Consider the following 20,363-nt stretch of genomic DNA (forward strand, 5'->3'; position numbering starts at 1 on the left):
TCTGTAACGATATGCGTCGCGGACATATTTATATAAGATAAGATAAGATATTAGTTGGGACGGGACCTATACCCCAAGGCACCGCAGCCACAGAAGACTTATTGTGCCAATCCCTTCTTAGTTCTAGTAGGCGAACCCTCCCCTCCTAAAGAGGTCAAGGACTTTCCCTACTAGTTGTTTTTGCGCTACTATCTCCTTCGGCCTCAACGTTCCAAAGGTTTCATAGCGCAAACTTTCGATTGCAACGCAATCGAACAACAGGTGAGAGGCCGTTTCCTCCTCTTCCTGACATAATCTGCACAACGGCTCCGAGCTGATAAGCCCCACCTTGCGCAGATGCTTCTTGAACCTACCGTGCCCCGTGAATAGGCCTGTAATCAGAGTAATCTGATTTCTGCCCAAACACAGGGTCTCTTTGGATCTTTGCTTACACAGCCAAGGCATCAAGGTCTTGCTGTGTTTAACCCCAGGACACATCACCCAGTTCTTTTCGTGCTCCCTCCAGATCCAATCTCTGAGAGCCGCGCGAACCGAACCCCTGGTGATCCCCAGGACAGGCTCTGGACCGATGAAAGGAGTGTTAGCCCCATTCCTGGCCAGATAATCAGCTTTTTCATTCCCTTCAATACCCACATGACCCGGCACCCATTCCAACCGAACTTTGTTGTGCCGCGCCAGTAGTTCCAGGGCCTTCCTGCATTCCCAGACCAGGGAAGAGGTGATTCTGAAGGATACGAGAGCCTTCAGTGCAGCCTGGCTGTCCGAAAAGATGCGAATCTCCCTATTTCTAGGTTCCATCCGCAGGTTTTCCTCAGCGCATATTTTAATAGCAAAAACCTCGGCCTGGAAGACTGTGGCGTATCTCCCAAGAGATCTCTCAATGAGTACCTCGGGTTTAACCCCATACACTCCAGACCCAGTCCCACAGTCCATCTTGGAGCCATCGGTAAACCAAATGCCTCCCTTCCGGTACTGATCCGTCCAGTTTACCCTCCATTCAGTCCTCGGTTTAATACACACCTGAAAAGGAGTCTCGAAACTGTATTTAGGACAGATACTGTCCCCTGCCATGTCAATAACCGGCCCAGGGTCGACCTTATCTGAAATAATCATATGGCCAATGCAGGAACTTATACGCCTCCATTGCCCATTGCTCGCCATTCTGTACGCACTGGCCCTTGCCTCCGCCTGAATAACATATTGAAGCGGAGCCAACCCCAGAAGTACTTCCAGCGCCGCAGTAGGGGTGCTACTAAAGGCCCCCGTGATCATCAGACAGGCCAGTCTCTGCACCCTTGCTAGAGCCTTAATTGCCGTCTGTTGTTCAGTCTTCCTCCACCACACCACTGAACCGTAGGTGATGATAGGTATGACTGTACGTGTATAGAGCCAGTGGGTCATCTTTGGGCTAAGACCCCATGTCTTCCCACAGGTTCTAGTTATTCCACAAAGGGCCTGTTTAGCCCTTAATGTAACTCTCTCAATCTGCGCCTTCCAAGTGAGTCTGGTATCCAGGACAATGCCCAAATACTTGACCTCACCCGACACATCCAGAGTTTTACCAAAAAATCGAAGGTTTTTGTAGCTCTCCTTGTCCCTTCTCCTTGTAAAGGGAACCAGAGTAGTTTTAGAAGGGTTCACTGAAAGCTCTACCCTTCTACACCAATTTTCTATAACCTTGAGAGCTTCCTGCATGAGTTCAGCCACGATTGTCTCATGTCTACCCCTGACCACCACAGAAATATCATCTGCATAGCCAAGGACCGAGAACCCACGAAGGTCTAGCACCTCAAGTAACTCATCTACGACCATACACCAAAGGAGCGGGGATAGAACCCCCCCCTGAGGGCACCCCCTAACTGTCGTTAACTCCAGCGATTCCCCAAAAAGGGTCGCTGTGATTCTCCTTGACGATAGCATGTTACAGATCCATCTTGAAACAGTGGACTCTACGCCATGTCTATCCATCGCCAAGGCAATTGAACTGTAGGTAGTGTTACTGAAGGCACCCTCAATATCCAGAAACACGCCCACAGCTGTTTCCTTGCAAAATACCGAAGCCTCCAACTCCTTAACCAGACAATGGAGGGCTGTCTCGCAAGATTTGCCTGTTTGGTAGGCATGCTGATTGGCATGCAGAGGCCGTTGCTTTAAAGCCACCTCCTTAATATACATATCAATCAGTTTTTCTAGCACCTTCAACATGAACGATGTTAGACTAATTGGTCTAAATTCCTTCGCCTGGGTATGAGTTCTCTTCCCAGGCTTTGGAATAAAGATAATTTTTACAGGCCTCCATGCCCTAGGGACATGGTTGAGTGCCAAGCATGCCCTCATTATCCTGCATAAAATAGGAGTAATTAAATCTTTCCCCTGCTGCAAAAGGGCAGGGAAAATGCCATCAGGACCCGGGGATTTATAGGGCTTAAAATAATTTACAGCCCAGACCACCTTATTGTAGGTAATGCAGTATTTAGCCACGGCCCAGGTTTCCCTGGTCCCCCGACACCTATCGGGTCCCAGAGTATCCTCACCATGCTGTCCTGACTCAATTACCTTCGAATCGGGAAAATGAGTTCTCATGAGACACTCCAATGTGTCTCTCCCCGATTTGGTAAAAATCCCTTCCTCGTTCCTGATGGTACCCAGGGCACCCCCTGGACTTTTTGATATTATGCGATGGAGCCTAGCCCCCTCCGAGGTCATCTCTACCTCTTCACAGAGCTTCCTCCAAGCATCTCTTTTAGCCTTTCTAATGGCTATGTTGTAAGAAGTTAGGGCCTCACGGTACTCCTTCCATGTACCCCTTCTTTTAGCTACATTGAACAGTTTCCTAACTTTACTGCGGAGCTCCTTCAGCTGGTTATTCCACCAGCCTACTTTCCTGTTAGATGTTATCACTGTCTCCGCACAATTCTCCCAGTAGGCCTCCTTGATGACGCCCTGAAGTCTCTCAGCAGCTTCATCAATGTCCATCCGGGTCCTAAAGTTATTGTTGACTGTACCAATGTTTGCGCTGAGATCCCGTCTAAACGAGTCCCAGTCTGTTCTCCTAGGGTTTCTGTAAGTAACCACCTCCTTACAGTCAAACCCAATGTCGAACCTAATGTACATGTGATCCGAAAGTGAGGGGACCCCCGACACATGCCAGTTCCTAACAAGGGTCGATACAAAATTAGTTCCCAAAGTTAGGTCGATCACTTCCCTACGAATAGAGTTGTGGAAGGTGGGTTCTTCTCCCTCATTTATAACATGCAAATTATTCGCACTAATGAAGTCCAGAAGATACTTACCTCTCTGATTGGTTCCTGAGCTGCCCCATACCTTGTTATGGGAATTAGCATCACACCCAATCAGTAGTTGCAGTCCTCTCTCCCTACACCGGTTGGTCAGATACTGCATCTCCTCCGATGGGGGAGGGACTGTAGAGTCATATGGAAGGTAAGTCGAGGCCACGACAATCTCCCTGGCCTCCTTATCCACATGTAGCTTCACCTTTATTGCAGTCTGGTCTCTGAAACAAAATTCCATTAGCAGTAAAGAGGTAATGTTTTCCCTAACAAAAATACATGTCCTGGGATTGTCAAGGTTATGGTCATAATAAATCTTACCTTTCGCTTCGCCAAGTCCTGCAATTCGCCCCCGTACCAGCCAGGGTTCCTGGATGAGGACAATGGCGATATCTTCCTCCTCGATGAATTTTACTAGAGCTGCAGACGCCCCTCTACTGTGATGGAGGTTCACCTGAAGCAACCTCCATCGATTCAGGGGGGTCATGAGCTGCAGCACTAGTAGAAGTCTTCGAAACTACCCTGAGTCTGACCACTTCGAGTCCTAGAAAAACCTCGAAGTTAGTCCCCTTCAACCTACTCAGGGCCTGTTCCGATATTTCGAACACAAGAGTTTGACCCTTGGGCTCGATTTTCCTATTTAGGAGCCTCCATTCCGCTATATCCAAGCCCTCGTTTTGAACGAGCAGCTTGTCCAAAATAACGGACGGAGTGGTATTCTTGAGAGCACCAGGTACCCACATAGCCACCTTAGCCGCCCTCACGATATCTCTGGCAGGACCCACCCTCAGCTTAGCTCCCTCACCCAACCGGAGCTCCGGAACCACCCTCTCTAACCAAAGTCTCGCATCCTCACCCTCGCAAGCGAGAATGAGTGCACCTTTGGAGAGAAAGCAGCTCCGAAACCGGGGTCCGATGCTGCCAGTACATTTCTCACTACAGATCTCCTCCACCAATTTCTGTTGAAGAAGATCCGCTTGCTCCTCCGACAAAAAGTCATTCGGATAGGAGTCAAGAACGATGGCCATCTTTTGAGCGCAGAGAGCGTCCCTGAAAGAGCACGTAGGCCCTTCCTCTGGGAGTTTCACCCTCTTGCTACCCTGTGCCACCGCCCTCCCCAATGCCGAACTTGGAGTACTGACCTCCGACCTAGGCCTCTTAGGGGTCTGACTTGTTTCTGGAGGGAGAGAACTAACGACTCTCACCTCCTTCCCAATGCCTGCCCCATCCGAGGAGGTCGAAGGAATTATACCTTGCCCACCTGGCTGGTTTACCACTCTGGAGGTCTTCTGCCCCTTCCCCCTTTCCCTCCAGTCTTTCCCAGGAATCCACTCCTTCCCAGCCTCAGCGGCCTTAAGCTTAGCTAGCTTTCTCCGCTGAGCACCACTCGGCTTCCTAGGTGTAATGTGAATACCCTTCAACTTCTGGGAGACCCCAGTGACTGCCTCTTTACCTGGAGGGTCTGCGTTGCCGCTCCCTCCAGAAGAAGTTCCCTGTAGTCCCACATCCGTCTTAGGGCCTTTCACTCTTTCCCCTTTTGGTTTTATCCCAGCCTGTGTTCCTTCCTCAGTAACCTGAGGAACACCACTGGCTGTCGTTTTACAATCTAGTTTTTTGTAATTACTCATCTTGTTCCCACGAGAAGTGGGGGATAGACGGTCACCTGTGACAGACCCCCACTGCCACAGGAAGGCTACAATACAATGGGGTTTCGCCCGGTGCCCCAAGGTGATCGTTACCGCACATATATTTTACTACCCTGTACGCATTCAGCCTCGACACGAGTCCCCATCTCGGCTTGGGTAGGGATTCAAGAGGCAGGAAAGGGAGAGATAGGATCAAAGGATAAAGGGGTAGACGCAAGGATTGGCAGTAGGGGTACAAGAAAGGATTAAAGGATGGGGAGATAGAAGAAGGAGGGAAGCCGATGGGGGAGACACACCGACCCGTCAGAGCCCCGTTAGCCGCAACAAATGCCGCGTTACCAGTCCACACTACGAGGAAGAGGGGTTGACTTGCCGCCTGACCTCCGGAATCGCATGAAGCTTTCAACCGGAGTCACAACGACCTTGTTTCATCACACGTTACAATCCTTTTGAAAAAACCTTCTCCTTCAGTCGAATATCGATTTTTCAACTGTTGACTGATTTGAAGCCAGGTTTCTTTTTGAGCGTCCGTGAGTTGTCTGGGCACCCATCTCGCACAGGTTTTCTTGTACTGCAGCTTGTTGTGAATAATGTTATGGACAGTTCCAACACTCGCGTTTACTTTTTCACTTATCAGTTCAACGGTGATACGCCTATTGTCCCGAATTAACGCGTCAATCCGAGATTCGAGAGAGGAAGTCCCAACTTTGATCGGTCGTCCACTGCGTTGCTCGTCAGAAACTTTTGTACGGCCACTTTGAAACTGTTCTACCCATTTGTAAACGTTCGAACGATTCAAACAATTGTCTCCGTACACTTTTAACATTCTTTTGTGGATTTTACTACCTTTCTCACCTTCCGCGACTAAAAATCTGATCACGGCACGTTGTTCTTCCACGGTGCAATTCTCGAGCGGACTCGCCATCGTTAACTGAGTAAATTTGAGGTTATGTTTACAAAATATAATTGAACAGCTGATCAGATGTCATCGCAAGGTTGCCAACTTTATGTCCTGAAAGTTTCATACGGATCAATTTAGCTGTTTTTGAGCAGTAGTAATTTGTCTCGTTACTTATTGAATGACCCTCGTATTATAATAAAATTCCGAGCATAATATTTTTCTGTAACGATATGCGTCGCGGACATATTTATATAAATTATATAAACTATTGAAATTATTACCATTTAGTATATCAATATACTCCTGCCACTCCAATCTCTTTTTCCCAAAAAAACTGTAACCTGAACTCATTAAGAACAGGGCATACTGATATAAAATGGTAGGTATCTTCGTTCACATTCATGTTACAGAGGGAGCACATAAAGATTCTGTCTCTTTTCCACGGCTGGTATTGTAATTCTAATAACTCCCCTTTGACACGGAAAATAGTCTGAATCAGATGGAAATTATTACTATCGTTAATATACCTGTTACCGCTTTCCAAATTTAAACATTTATACTGTTGGTGGAATTCGCTGTTTATAACTTTTCCCTGTAATATTGTTGCCTGTTGTTCACATAATTTGCCAATTAACTCTTTTAACCATTTCAAATGCTGGTTTATTAGAAGTGAAACAGAGATTTCCAAATTATATTTTCCTGCTTGTACCAATAGCTTTATACCAGGACAATTTGTTTTCGATAATAATTTTGGCAAGAAAGTTAGTTAAGCGATCAGGGCTTTGGTTCAGTACTTTAAAATCAAAATGAAAGAAATTAATTTGTTAATGATTGAAGAGTTGTACAAATTGATAGCGGTATTGCTATGCATGACGAGCAAAATATATAAGAGGTTTACAATTTTCAATTTGGAGATAAAAATAAAACTGAGATCTGGATAAGAAGCGACACCAAGCCGAAGTAGGCGTATCTTGTTTAGAATCGAACATTCAGCCACAAAGTGGAAAATGTCCTCCTTGGCTCCAGAGTTGCACAATGAACAGGTAACTGCATCTCTGTCATACCATGGCATGTAGTTCAGGTATAGCAGCACACCTCGCAACTTAACTCAATCAGACTTAACGTGTTAGCTGCGAAACCATTAAAACTAAAGACAGAAACGGTATGATCGAGCTCTTTGAATGACTTTTGTAAGACTGGGGCAGACCGCAAAGACCTCTCCCGGAAAGCAGCACCAATTATAGGTAGTAGCTTAGAGATACTAGACCGCCACTGCGAAACATTCTCCAAGGAAAGATCGAACTCCAAGATATATTTTTCAAAAAGGGATTTCCAATGAAGAAACCAAGAGGCGTTTTTACTTGTTACTTCTGATGCTGTTATTCGAGGAAAACGGGAAATAGGGAGTGGAAACACTTTTCTGACATAATTGAAATGGAGTCTGAGAGTAAAAATAAAAATCAAATCAACTGAGATCTCCAGGAACAACATAAATTGGGAGTAGAATCAGGGAGCGCAAACAGTTCCTTGATAAAATAACGCTGGACCTTCTCCAGCTCCTCATAACGCTGAAAACCCCACACTTGGGAGGGATAACAAAGAATCGAGCAACTAATAGCAAGAAACAGTTTAAACCGAAGAGGAACCAAATTCTGAGAAATGAAATGATCCCAAATTCTATTGATTCCCAGCTTCGCCACCGAACGTTTTCTTTTAGATTAGAGAATCCCAAGATATTTATACTCACGTACGACCTCAATAGATTCAGTGCGAATCCATTTATTTTTATATTTTTCAATAGAGCTGTTGAAATGTTTCCGTACTGTGCTTGAAACCAAGGCACAAGAAAATGTCTTCCAGTTCAATTCAAGTTTATTGCAGCCAGAATTTTCTAAAGAGCTGTAGAACAGTAAAGAATTATAAGTAAATCTGAATTGAAAGTGCTTAAGGATTTTTATCAGACCATCCGCTTAAAGTTACTGATTTTTAAAGGTCGAAATTCCACAGCTTGATCGAACAAAACTCTTCGGGGTATTTTTAGGCCATAAGTAAATATCTTTCATAAACTGTAATTGTACTGTCTCAATAGAGTCGGTGTTTCTACTAACCCAAATTTTGCCTGCATTTTGGAATTTATGATTTGAGTTTATATTTTATTTTATTAATATAATTAGGTGCTGTGACTCAGTCCGCAGCGAAGCAGCAACAGATCGATTCGGTGATGGTATTCCCAATTGATTGAGAAATTTGTTCGCAATTTCTAAGCACAAATCTTCATTATCAACCCTTCGTTGAAGATTTCTGCTGAGAAATCCATGTTCATATTTGAATTTTCCTTGCGTATTCGACGGAAAATATCTTCAGCCATGTGCCTTTATTATATTTCTCCCATAACTATGTTGGAGATGAAAGAGAGCAGGCTATTAATATGATTGCAAACAATGCACGAATTTGTTTTGGATATGCCGTGTTGCGCGTGCCATTAATGCATACATCCCAGTGTCGTTCACCAATACATTTAGAGCTTGACACTGCCCTGCGGAAAGTGGTACGTTGACAATTCTCGATTGCTGGAAGACGTTGGACCGGGGCACATTTACCAACAGCATACGAAGAAAGAAGCATTCACCTTGATTGGGTTGCACGGTGTACAGTCTGCCTATCGTAGTTTCTTTAAATATGCCAGGTTGTCCGTCGACTAGCTCTTCTCGTTTGCGTTGTTCAAATGATTTTCTACTCCAATTCCATGTGTAATACATAGGCACTTCCGAATACACCATGTTTTCGTTAACGCATCATTTTGACATAACGTGAAGAAAGCAGTTTAACGCCGGTAGATTTAGGCCTATTTGTAGCACATTGAAAAATATGAACATTCAATTTAACGATTGAATCAGAAACATTAAAATGGACTCGTAAAATGTGTAGCATAGCGTTTGTTGCTTTTACATCCAACAGATGGCGCTGTTTTTCAAAAAGAGCATGTTTTTACGAGTTTCAGGGGTAACACCAATATATATAGGTTTTTATATAGGTATATAAAAACACGCCTGTAATGCGGGTGTTGTGTCAAAATTTCAAAGCAATCGGTAGAGAATTTTAAGCGATTTAAGATTTTTAAAAGACGAACATTAACATTTATATTTATATAAATTGTTTATTTTTAATTTTTTAAGATATTGTGTGAACCCACACAGACACTTACACTTAAAATAAATAAAATCATATTCGAAAAATTCTGTCAAAGATAACTGCTCTTAACCGATTATAAGAACTAATTAACTGCTCTATCAGTGATTTCTACAGAAGAAAGTATAAAACATAATTTTTTAAATAACTGATTTAAATAAAAAAGTTATTTAACCCTTTAGCAAAAATAAAAATCATAGATTTGATTTTGTATTTAAATTATTTATTTATTTTTACTTTTGAAATATTTGTTATTTAAAAAATCACATATTTTAAACAACAGAAAATTTTTTTAAAATATTTCTCAGAATTTATTTATCATTAAAATGGTATGATTAAATAGTTAAATTTAAATAAAAAATAGTTAAAGAGTTAAATTTAAAAAGTTTGCATTACTTAAGCAGCACCGCCACATGAATACTCAAGCTACTACACTTAGTTGGACATTTCTATATTTTGTGTAGAACCTCTTTAAAATATTTAGCTCTATTATAAGCATTTTTGTAAAACAATAGCGGCATCTTATCACACTATTGAAAAAAGCAATACAAAGCAGTTGAAGCAAATCGAAGGAGTAGATCTCCTTAAATATTTTTGCCAAGCATATGTAGGTTTCAAAATTGTGTACTGGTTATATGAAAGAAAAGCAGGTCTTACATCTAATAAAATCCAACGGCTTTACATCTGTATTTATTGTTCATTAAATCCTAAAATCGAACTGGAAATCTTGAGTTCTATCAAAACTTGCTACCACAACCATTTCCGCCATTAGGCATTACACTCAAACCTGTTTTTATGCGGTCCTTTTTTAGGCGATTTTTTATTTGTGCGTTTCTTTTTGTGCGATCTCCTAATTTAATTATTGAACTGACAATAATTTCAATGTCAACGAATAAAATGTGCAATACAATATTGCGATTGAATTTTTGGGTAGCAATGCAAAAATGCATTGATCGCAAATAAACTTTAAAGGATATCTGCAGTTTTGTGTGTATAAAATAAATACATATGTAATTAAAATATTTAACAATGTTCGCATGTGTTTTTTCTAAATCAGGCTCCAAAAGGTTTTGCGAGATTCGAAGAGCTGCCAAGCCTCGTGTCTTGATTTCGTTTTAAAAAGCAATTGCTAGTTATGGTTATGAGTTATTTTATAAGTGAGATTTTTTAATATTGTTTCGAAAACTATTTCTTATAGCTACTCGTGAAGTTTTATGCAATTTTTTTTTTGCGTTTTCTTTTATTCGGTCCCTATCCACCGCACAAAAACAGGTTTGAGTGTAGTTTGTTTTAGTAACGATTTAATTATTTAATTTAAACAAGTAAAAAATAATTGTTTCTTATTTTGTAGGTTGCAAAAGCAGATAATTTGGCTTGAATGGGAAGATGCCACATACAGGTTTATATAGTTTTTATATTTAAAATATTTTTTTAAAGACAAAAATATATGTATTGTATAAATTCATTTGCAAATGAAGGAGATCATTACAAAAAATGATAGAAAAACTTACCCGATTAGTTGTCTTAACATATGTTTATTATTTAAATTTACAATTAGAATAATTATGAAGGGACAATATGTTTTGAAACGTGAACGTTATGTCTTTACTGTTTTAACTAATATTACTTTGGATTAGATTAGATTATCTTGAGGGGACGGGGCCAATGCCCCCACGGCACCGCAGTCAAAAGAGGCTTATTGTGCCTTCCCATTTGAATCTAATAGACGAAAACTCCCCTACTAAGGAGGTTGATGAATTTTCCTACTAGTTCTTTTGCGTTACTATCTCCTTTGGTCTCAAAGAGCCAAAGGTTTCATAGCGCAACCACTCAATTGCAACGCAATCGAACCACAAGTGAGAGGCCATCTAGAAATGTCGCTACGTCCTGTATCAACAAAATCAAAGTATCTTGGCGGAAAGCGTCCGTACATCCTCATGCAATAGCAGGAATTTTTACCGCGGCCGTTTAGTGTTTAACCATACTGATTGGTGTAGTCTACATTCCTCCTGCTTCACCTCTGCAAGATTATCAACAACATTGCATGACGATCGAACATATACTTCAGTCAACTAATTTCAACAAAGCGTTCATTGTAGGTGACTACAATATTCTTTCTGTTGATTGGTTAAATGTAGCTGATAACACCTGTGAATCTCTGACTCCAGCGGACAACTTGTCGTGGATACTTATGTTTACGCTCAAATGCATCAAATAAATGGCATAACAAACTGTCTAGGTGAATTCCTTGATTTAGTGTTCTCTACTGATGAAAACATAGCAGTTAATTTGGCTCATGACAGCATCTTTAAAAAGGAAGGGTATCACCCGCCACTTCAGTTTAGCTTTAATCTAGGCTGTGAGAAAAATGTGTTCAAAGAACCTTATCTAGTCTTTGATTATAGAAATTGCGACTTCAAGACAATTTCGAGTTATCTAGTCAACTACGACTGGGATTACGTGCTAGATACAGCTGATGTAAATACTGCCTTTGATTTGTTTGGACGTGCTGTGACGGAATTAATCTCTGAATTTACTCCGCGCAAGAAAATTTTCGAGTCAGACTACCCGAATTGGTTTTCAAAGGAGTTAATAACTTTAACTTAGAAAAAGAAAGCAGCACATCAACAATATAGAATCTCTCTACTTCGTGAGGACTATGAGCACTTCTCTAAGGTACGTGCCCAATGTAAAAAATTAACTAAACGGGATTATGCATTCTGTATACATGATGTAGAATCAGCAATAAATGAAAGTTGTGATATAAAGGATTTCTGGAACTATATCAACAGGCAAAAAAACAATAATGCCATTCCAGATGCTGTCCACTTCAATAACACTTATTCTTCGAGTAACCAAGATACGGTAAACCTGTTTGCTGAGTATTTCTCAAGTGTATATAATAAGTCTGTTCTAGATACCGCGACCAATAAAGATGTGATATCTTTGAATTCAGTGAACATCTCAATGATAGAATTCAGCACTGAAGATGTACTAAGACAACTGTCTAATGTCAACATCAGGAAAGGTACAGGACCTGATGGAATACCATCTGCAGTATTAAAAAATTGTCAACTTGCTCTGGCCCCGATTCTGGCCTCATTATTTACCAAATCCATAAAACATGGGATTTATCCGGACATGCTAAAAACAAGTTTTGTAGTTCCGATTTACAAATCTGGAGATAAGAGGGATGTTACAAATTATAGACCAATTTGCATTCAATCAGCAATTTTTGCGAAAATTTTTGAAAAATCTGTAATGGACATTCTTCGGCCTTTACTCGACAACCTCATCCTCAGTGAACAGCATGGCTTCCATTCTGGTAGATCGACGCTCACTAATTTGTTACTATTTGAGGACTATCTGCGGAGAGCCTTAGTTACTGCCAAGCAGGTCGATGCTGTATATCTCGATTTCGCCAAAGCTTTTGATCGTGTCAATCATTCCAAACTAATTCAGAAACTATCCCATTGTGGAATTCATGGATCACTACTGGCCTGGTTTTACTCCTACCTCACCGCAAGACATCAATCTGTTAAATACAAATCACTAATGTCAGGAGAATTTCTTGTATCACCTGGTGTACCTCAAGGTTCTATTCTTGGTCCTTATTTATTCAAAATTTTTATCAATGATATATCTACCTGTCTCAATTCAGTAAACTTTCTGCTTTTTGCTGACGATTTAAAGATTTATACTGCCATTAACTCTGCGGATGACTTTCTCCTCCTCCAAAACTCTCTTCATAGACTCAGTGTTTGGTGTGATGAAAATGATATGAGCCTAAACATCTCTAAATGTAAGGTAGTATCCTATCATCGTAGTCGGACGTGTACAAACTTCGATTATTCTCTTCATGCTTCAACTCTAAGTAGATCTAATGTAGTGAAGAACCGTTCTGTGCTAACCTTTCATTCAACCTCCACATGAACTCCATAGTCACAAAGGCAAATAAAATGCTTGGCTTTATATCTAGATCTACTCGAAACTTTAAAGATGTCAGAACCATAATTATCCTTTACAAAGTAATGGTGCGACCTATTCTTGAGTTCTGCTCTGCTTTATGGTCTCCTTATCAGAAAACTTACGTCAACAAACTTGAATCACTTCAAAGAAGATTCCTAAGATTGCTCTGGTATCGAGAGACAAAAGCCATGACGGAGGTACCGTACGATGACGTAATGGAATTTACTGGGGTTTGAGTACTTTACAGTTTCGTAGACAAGCCACAGACTTAAATTTTATTTTCAAAATTCTAAATAATAATATTAACTGCCCTGAACTTTTATCATTGTTAAATTTTCACGTGCCAACAAACGGTACTAGACAAAAACAAGTGTTTTCTAAAGTGTGCCATAGTACTAATTATCGTAAGTTCAGTTATTTTCCAAGAGTTGCGGATCAAGTTAATCATCTACCCGCTGATTTTGATATATTCAACACCAACATGATCGAGTTGAAACATTTGTTAAATAGCTGATTTTGCGGTGATTGGTACTAGGGAAAACTTACCGGTTATTTGTGATATTATTAAGATTTATTAATTGAGTAAAGTTTCTATTTTTAAAGTATATTTTATAGTACATATTTTGAGGTATTTTTTATCTATTAAGTAAATTATGTGTATATATTATTTCTATTTTATTTTTATTTCTATTCTACGATATATATATGTATAAATGTATGATATGTGTATATTCTATAATTATTATATATTGAGTTATTATTAAATGTTATTTTAAATTATATTTCTTTGTAACTGGGTGATTGCCCGTCTTGTAAATAAATAAATAAAACCCCTGTCGGATAGTCTGTATGTATTTGGAATTTTTACAGTTGTTAGAAATATTTCTTAAAGGATGGAGCTTGGAGCTGCAAGGTTTTTAAGAAAACCTGTTTGCGTAAATGTTGCTGGTAAGTGGATTACTCCCAGAAATGGTAGTAAGAAGCTGAAGAAATCTATTAGCTCCGCTCAAATTGGAGAAATGTCAGCTTGTGCCATAAATAGTCTAGTTTGTCATTTATCTATTCACAAATAACTAGTGGCGTTCGTGTTCATAATTGGAGACATTCAGTTAGACACCAAAAAAACTGTATTATTGGTTACAGATTTCGTGTTGACAAAAGTTGGTGAAAGATGCTGTTAGAGCCTTCATGAACTTGGAAGTAGATACAATTATTAGTAGGGATTAATTGTAGGGCTAGTGAATGAACGAAAAATGAGAATAAGTTAGGCGGCGACTACAAGAAAAGTCATTATATCCCTGGCGCAACTGCAGGCTTAGAAAACACATGCATCGCATGGGCCTGGCAGACGATAGCCTTTGTAGGTTCTGTCAGGAAGAGGAGGAAACAGCACTGCACGTGTTGTGACAGTGTGAGGGGTGGCTTGTCTGGCTAAAGATGTTACTTCTCGGGGAGGAAAAAACCAAGGCCTGTGAACTTTACCCAGGAGTCGCTCTCCAGAATTAAGAGTCTGATTAAACCGACGGGTCTGGAGGGCTAGCTCTAAATTTGGGGAGCCACAATAGATCCAAAAGGGTCGCAGTGGCGTAGGCCTTAAGGGCCGCCCTATTACAATCTTATCTTATCACTGGCGCAAGGCTTATAATATCCTGGAATTTGAAAAATATTATTCGCAGAACATGGAGACGGAAACCTGTGTTGAGACTGCTTCTCGAGATGAGGTTAATCATTTGGCGGATTTTCAATTGAGTGTATAGCTTTTGAAAATGAATGATAGAGAATATTTTACAATGTGTACCCATCACCATCTGGTGTAATTAGACATATACAAACCATTTTTTATTTTTTTGTTTTAGGACAAGCAGGTGTTAACCAATTGGGAGGTGTATTCGTGAATGGTCGTCCACTTCCAGACTGTGTAAGGAGAAGGATTGTTGAACTTGCTCTAATGGGAGTCCGGCCGTGCGATATATCAAGACAACTTTTAGTATCCCATGGTTGTGTCTCCAAAATACTTACCAGGTTCTACGAGACAGGCTCTATTAGGCCTGGCTCCATTTCACCAGCAAAGACTAAGGTAAAGTGAGTAAAAATATTTTATTTAAACTCATAATTATTATGTAAAAAAGAAAGTTTTAAACTAAATCACCCTTTCATTCATTTTGTAAATTTCGCGGAAAATTAATTTGAGGGACAACACTGCCAAACTAGAAAGCCTCAATAGTTCTTTTAGTATGTGCAGATTAGCCAGCTTGATCGTTGTATAACGTAGTTAGATCGGTCCAGAGTTAATCATAGTAAACCTGAAGTCCATAGCAATTTGTGTAACAGTTAGTTATCCATCCATCCATTCAATAATAACAAAAGCCTTACCTCTAAAGATGATTTAATAAACCGAAACCAATCGTATTAAATAAGATTTATCAAAAAATATCGTTCCACACATCTTTCCAGATGTATCATTCCAGATACATCAGTTTGGCTTCATACCACCGTTCAGCAATCATTTCTTTCCTGACCGACATAACTCAAATCGCTATAGAAAATTCCACTACATTTTATTTACACTTCCAAATCCAATAATCTGTCGCCTCTCTACCCGAACAATTTCTGACAATCCTCCTAGACGTCTGAAGCGCCCGACAATGCTCTCGTAATTTGCTCGAGTGAAAATATGGAACTAAAATATCAAGAACAAAACTGGTTATAATTAAAAGCGTGGTTCTAAATTTTTTTAAAAATAATTTTCTCAGAACTAACGTTTGAATGTTAATGTACGTATATCAATCACTATTCAGCTTTTATTTATTTATTTTTTTTTTTTTTTTGTATATTTTATAAACAAGTAGCTGATCAAGTAAATGCATATGCCATACAAATTATACTATAATTTATAATAAATATGTTGGACAGGTAGGTGCAGCTAGTGGTTTAGTGAAGAGGCTGGTCCGATGTAAAGATCCAAGTTTGTGGGAGTTCCGTGAACGCCAAATTGACAAACAGCTTACTCACCACAGACTGGTCACGAAGCCAAATTCTACTAAAACCCAGCATATCTTACAAAGTGAAGGTACTTTTAGGGAATAGTTTTATGAATTTTTTTTTCATTTTCCGTATTTTTATTTTATGAATTATTGCCAGAAATGAATGCAGGGTTTGGCTGCGATATCTATAGCCGCTAGAAAGTGGAACAGGAAAATATATACATTTTTGTTTCAATTTCATTTCTTTATAATTATTTTTACTCGCGATAGCCCTCATTATTTTTGCACATCAAATTCTTTATTTTTAATTTATTTTTTGTAAACAATTAAGGTTTCTGATTAATTTTAAAGCAGATTAATCCAATTTTATTTCTAATAGAAAGGTTCTTCAAATTTTTAGAAGTTGATAAAACATAGTTCTCTTAATAAGTAATCATGATGGGGTCAAAGCTTGGAAATTCATCTTATGTTGGAGAAAATTTATATAGTATCTGTCTGCTTCTTCATTTTCAACTGTAAAGGTATGTGCGACCGCATTTAAACGTGCTAGCTGTTCTCTTGAGAACGATTGACGCTTAGACTGGCACGAAACTGCGGCTAATGATCAAAACATCAAGGTGATGCATTACAAAAGGTGTATGAGATACCTGAATTTATATACATATACATAACAGCCCTGAAGATGACCTAATCCCTAGATCGAAAGGTTGGCAAAAAATTAAAAATGATGACTGAAATTGGCATTATTCTTTCTACCTTTTGGATTAATGAACCGTTCACCAAAAACGATGAACAATACAATATTTTATTTTCTATTTTCTTTACCATACAAATAATAATAGTAAATAATATCCTTTCACTTGTAAATATGTTACTATCTTTGAATCTATTTGGAGATTCAAATTTTTACGTTCGCTTACACCTGTAAAAGAATCTGGTGTGCACACTTACCAACTTTCTCTTACTATCAAGGTTCTAAATTCACAAATTTTCTTCAAATAAAAATATTTATTACTCACCAATATTATACAGTTTGTAAAACTTTATACTGAAATGTTACAGTGAATTTCACCTCAAAGCATGTACAACTTCTAAGCATTCGTGTATGAATAAAATGTTATGTATACAGTTTATATAAAATCCTCGGAGTAATTTTCAAGTAAAAAAAAGTTAAAAAAAAATAGTTTAAAAAAAGTGTAAAACCCATTGGGTACTAGTTATTCACTCATTAGTTATTAGGTGTTGAGAATCCATTAGTTCAGATTAAGGAATTTTAACCATCCTTATCAGTACACTAGAGATAGAACAGTACATTACTCAAAAATGAGACTTAAGAGGGGATCTATTCACCCCGCTCTTAGAAGTACCACTTATCGATTTTTTTTGGAAAATGTTTAAAATAAAACTTATAGATCTACATAAAATTCCATTCTCCATAAAACTCCATTTTTAAATAGACTGTCCTTACCTTCTTTCTCTAATTTTTTTTAAATATCTCATCCCATACTACACGACATTCTTCTCCGTTCAATGTACCGTACTGCAAACATAATTACGTTTTTTACTCCCCTATCTTTCGTATGATGCGGATAGCCAATCATTTTAACTTAGATTACTTTGGCACAGATATACAAAATTTTCTAAATAAAGCCAGATGTCAACTATTTCTTTGAGTTATTTGTATTGTATAAATCTGTATAATAACCTGAAAAGTGATTTAGATTCTCTCAAAAATGACTCAACCGAGTTTCTTTAAATTACGTAATGTTTATCCACGTAAATAAGTATCACTTTTATTTGAAACGTTTTCCCAGGAATAAATGTGATTTTTAGGGGTTCTCAGGGAACCATAACTTTAAGCAGTTCTGCTAAGTGCTACTTCAGAACAAAATACAGTTTAGTATCCTATAAAATACTAGGTAATATTATATTAAAACGGTAGGGTATGGCAGTTGCATAAGGGTTAATCGTCAAAAACTGCATGATAAAGCATAATGTTGAATAACATTCAATTTTAACAATTTTGTAATTTTTTTCTATAAAAGATAAAATTCCTAAATTTTCGTTAAAATATTAATTTTTTCTCTCCAACTGATAATGTTACCCATGACCTTAGCTCTGTTCGTAGGGCGTCTTCCCTAACGCAAATAAGTATATGTATACTGTTCTAGTTAATTTATTTTATTTAGTTATTTATCTAATTATTTAAAGTTCTATAAAATATTAAAAAAATTACACGGAAAAAATGATTAATTGGAATCACAAAAATAAAAATTTGATAAATGAAAACTAAAGTTGAAGACAAAACAAATGGTTGTCTTGTTTATCAGCCAGTTTAACACAATTTATTTCTATCAATAACATTCTCTCAACATAGTTATTTTATTCCTATTATCTATTTTTATTGCAGAAGTCAAATCGCAGAGCCAAAGGCCGACAAAAATGGAAGCAACAGAAAAGAAAAGTCCATACTCAATAGAAGAACTTTTGAAAGAAAAACCGCAAGTAGCGAACACATCGAGACCTTTACAAACAGTATTTCTAGCACAGCCTTGTGGACTTCTCATAGACCGACACTGTACATGCAATTTAAATAAACTAGTTGTTCAACCATTAAACCGGGCTTACTTTTAAAAATAATAAGAAAAAAAGATTTCTGATTTTTTTTATTTTAACGTGGGCCTTCAATATTATTAACAATTTTATTTCAGATGTAAACATTAGGCGAAGTGATATAATCTTTCAAATCAGGGACACAAAAGAGACGAAGAAGATAGAAAAATATAATACAATGCAAGGTGCTGAAAGGAATGACATAACCCTGAGTATATCAAATTATAACTTTTTTTTTAGCTGTAATATTCTCATTGTGAAACAGACATACATAGAAAGAGATACTTTTCTAGAAACATTTTTTTGTGTTTAGAGAGCACTGAACGTTGTAATTTCCATGTCAGGACAGTCAGTAATTTTGGCGTCTGAAGCAAGTTTTGACGCGCTTGCTCTCTTACGTTTTAAATTGGAAGCATTTCCCATCTTATTTTAAGAAAGAACTAAATAGTGTGAATACTGTAATATTTAATTAAAATACACTAGAGTAAAAATTTTACTTTAAATTGCCCTTCCAGTTCTTACTGCAACAAGTTGCTTGGTTGCATGTTTATAGTTTATTGCTTTAGGTATCGTTTTCTTTACAGGACTTATTGCTCAATTATTTATCTAGTTTCGTTTGTTTTTAATATAAGAAAAATTTGCGCTGAGTTATACCTGTTATTTTAGTTAATGTTCACTAAAAAAATTATTAGTCCTCTAACAATGAATACTCACTCATTCAAAACAAATTTATCTAAAAATCTAATATTCTAATTTGGCATCTACCAACCCCTAGCGTCGTTCAGTGGTTAACTCTATTTTCCACTTGTGCATTCTGAATTAATAAATATGTCAGATTTTATTTGAATTAATGAACTTGAACCATTTTCCATCTGATCAGTGTGACTCTAAAGCTCAATGGGAATTGAAACTGAACTACAGACAACACAAAGTATCGTACATTCATTGTGTAAACATCACATTATCTCGGCGGCCCTATTTTTTTTAAAAAAATTACAAAGTCAAAAAATTAAATTTTTTTGTTCTGATTTTATTACCAAAGAAATTTGAATTTTAGCAAAGGCTCATTTTTAGGCCTAATGTTCGTTAAATCCATTTTATGATTATACTTGTAGAGATGTTAATCTAAACAGTTCTATTAATAGTATTATTTGTTCAACAATTTCTTGTAAAGTCTTTTCATACCAAAATATTTGTCAACTATAACATCCTGTACCTTTAATGTTTAATTTAGAAAACAATAAAAAGATAAAGAAAAATCAGATGTAAAACACCCATTTGACTTTAATTTATTGCAGTTCTCAGAGTACCTAATGAACAAGTAGTCATAATTTTTACAAAATGTTTAGTTCACAGAAGTTGTTGGAGAGGAGGTAGGGGGGAATAGAAGAAAATAGTTGGAAGAACTGGGAACAATTTCCAAGGCGGGCAGAAAAAAAACAAGACATGATTCTGAAGTATTATTTCAGATTATTAAAGTTACTGGTAATGGCAATTACTTACTCAAGATTATGTCAGTGACGTTCTCTTCATCCGCATTGATTTAATTTGAAACACACAAAAGTAGTTTAATGTATATATTTTTAAACCTCCTCATTTACAGATTTAAACAAACCAAGCAGTTTCTTTGGACAACATTACATTTTACAATTAATAGATGTTAAATGAAGACGACAATTTCTTATAGACTTTACAACTAAATTTTTTTTAAAAAAAGCGTAAAACCTCACAAGATTTTCAGTCACTAATCTTCTCAAACTAGTAACTCGTA

The 20,363-nt window shown here is 37.9% G+C and overlaps 1 protein-coding gene across 2 annotated transcripts in view; it reads left to right on the forward strand.

The window, feature by feature from the left end:
- LOC141462033 (paired box pox-neuro protein-like) overlaps positions 1-19,863 on the forward strand; it is a 41,389-nt gene extending 21,526 nt beyond the window's left edge. For both annotated transcript variants that reach the window (XM_074143603.1, XM_074143604.1), the window contains exons 2-5: positions 10,378-10,425; positions 14,852-15,072; positions 15,909-16,065; positions 18,390-19,863. In XM_074143603.1, the coding sequence (XP_073999704.1) occupies positions 10,413-10,425; positions 14,852-15,072; positions 15,909-16,065; positions 18,390-18,613 (615 nt within the window). In that variant the 5' untranslated portion in view covers positions 10,378-10,412 and the 3' untranslated portion in view covers positions 18,614-19,863. The remainder of the gene's footprint in view (positions 1-10,377; positions 10,426-14,851; positions 15,073-15,908; positions 16,066-18,389) is intronic.
- The last annotated feature ends 500 nt before the right edge of the window (positions 19,864-20,363 follow it).

Source organism: Rhodnius prolixus, unplaced genomic scaffold (assembly GCF_049639745.1).
Source record: "Rhodnius prolixus isolate KJV_2025 unplaced genomic scaffold, Rpr scaffold_12, whole genome shotgun sequence".
NCBI lineage: Eukaryota > Metazoa > Arthropoda > Insecta > Hemiptera > Reduviidae > Rhodnius > Rhodnius prolixus.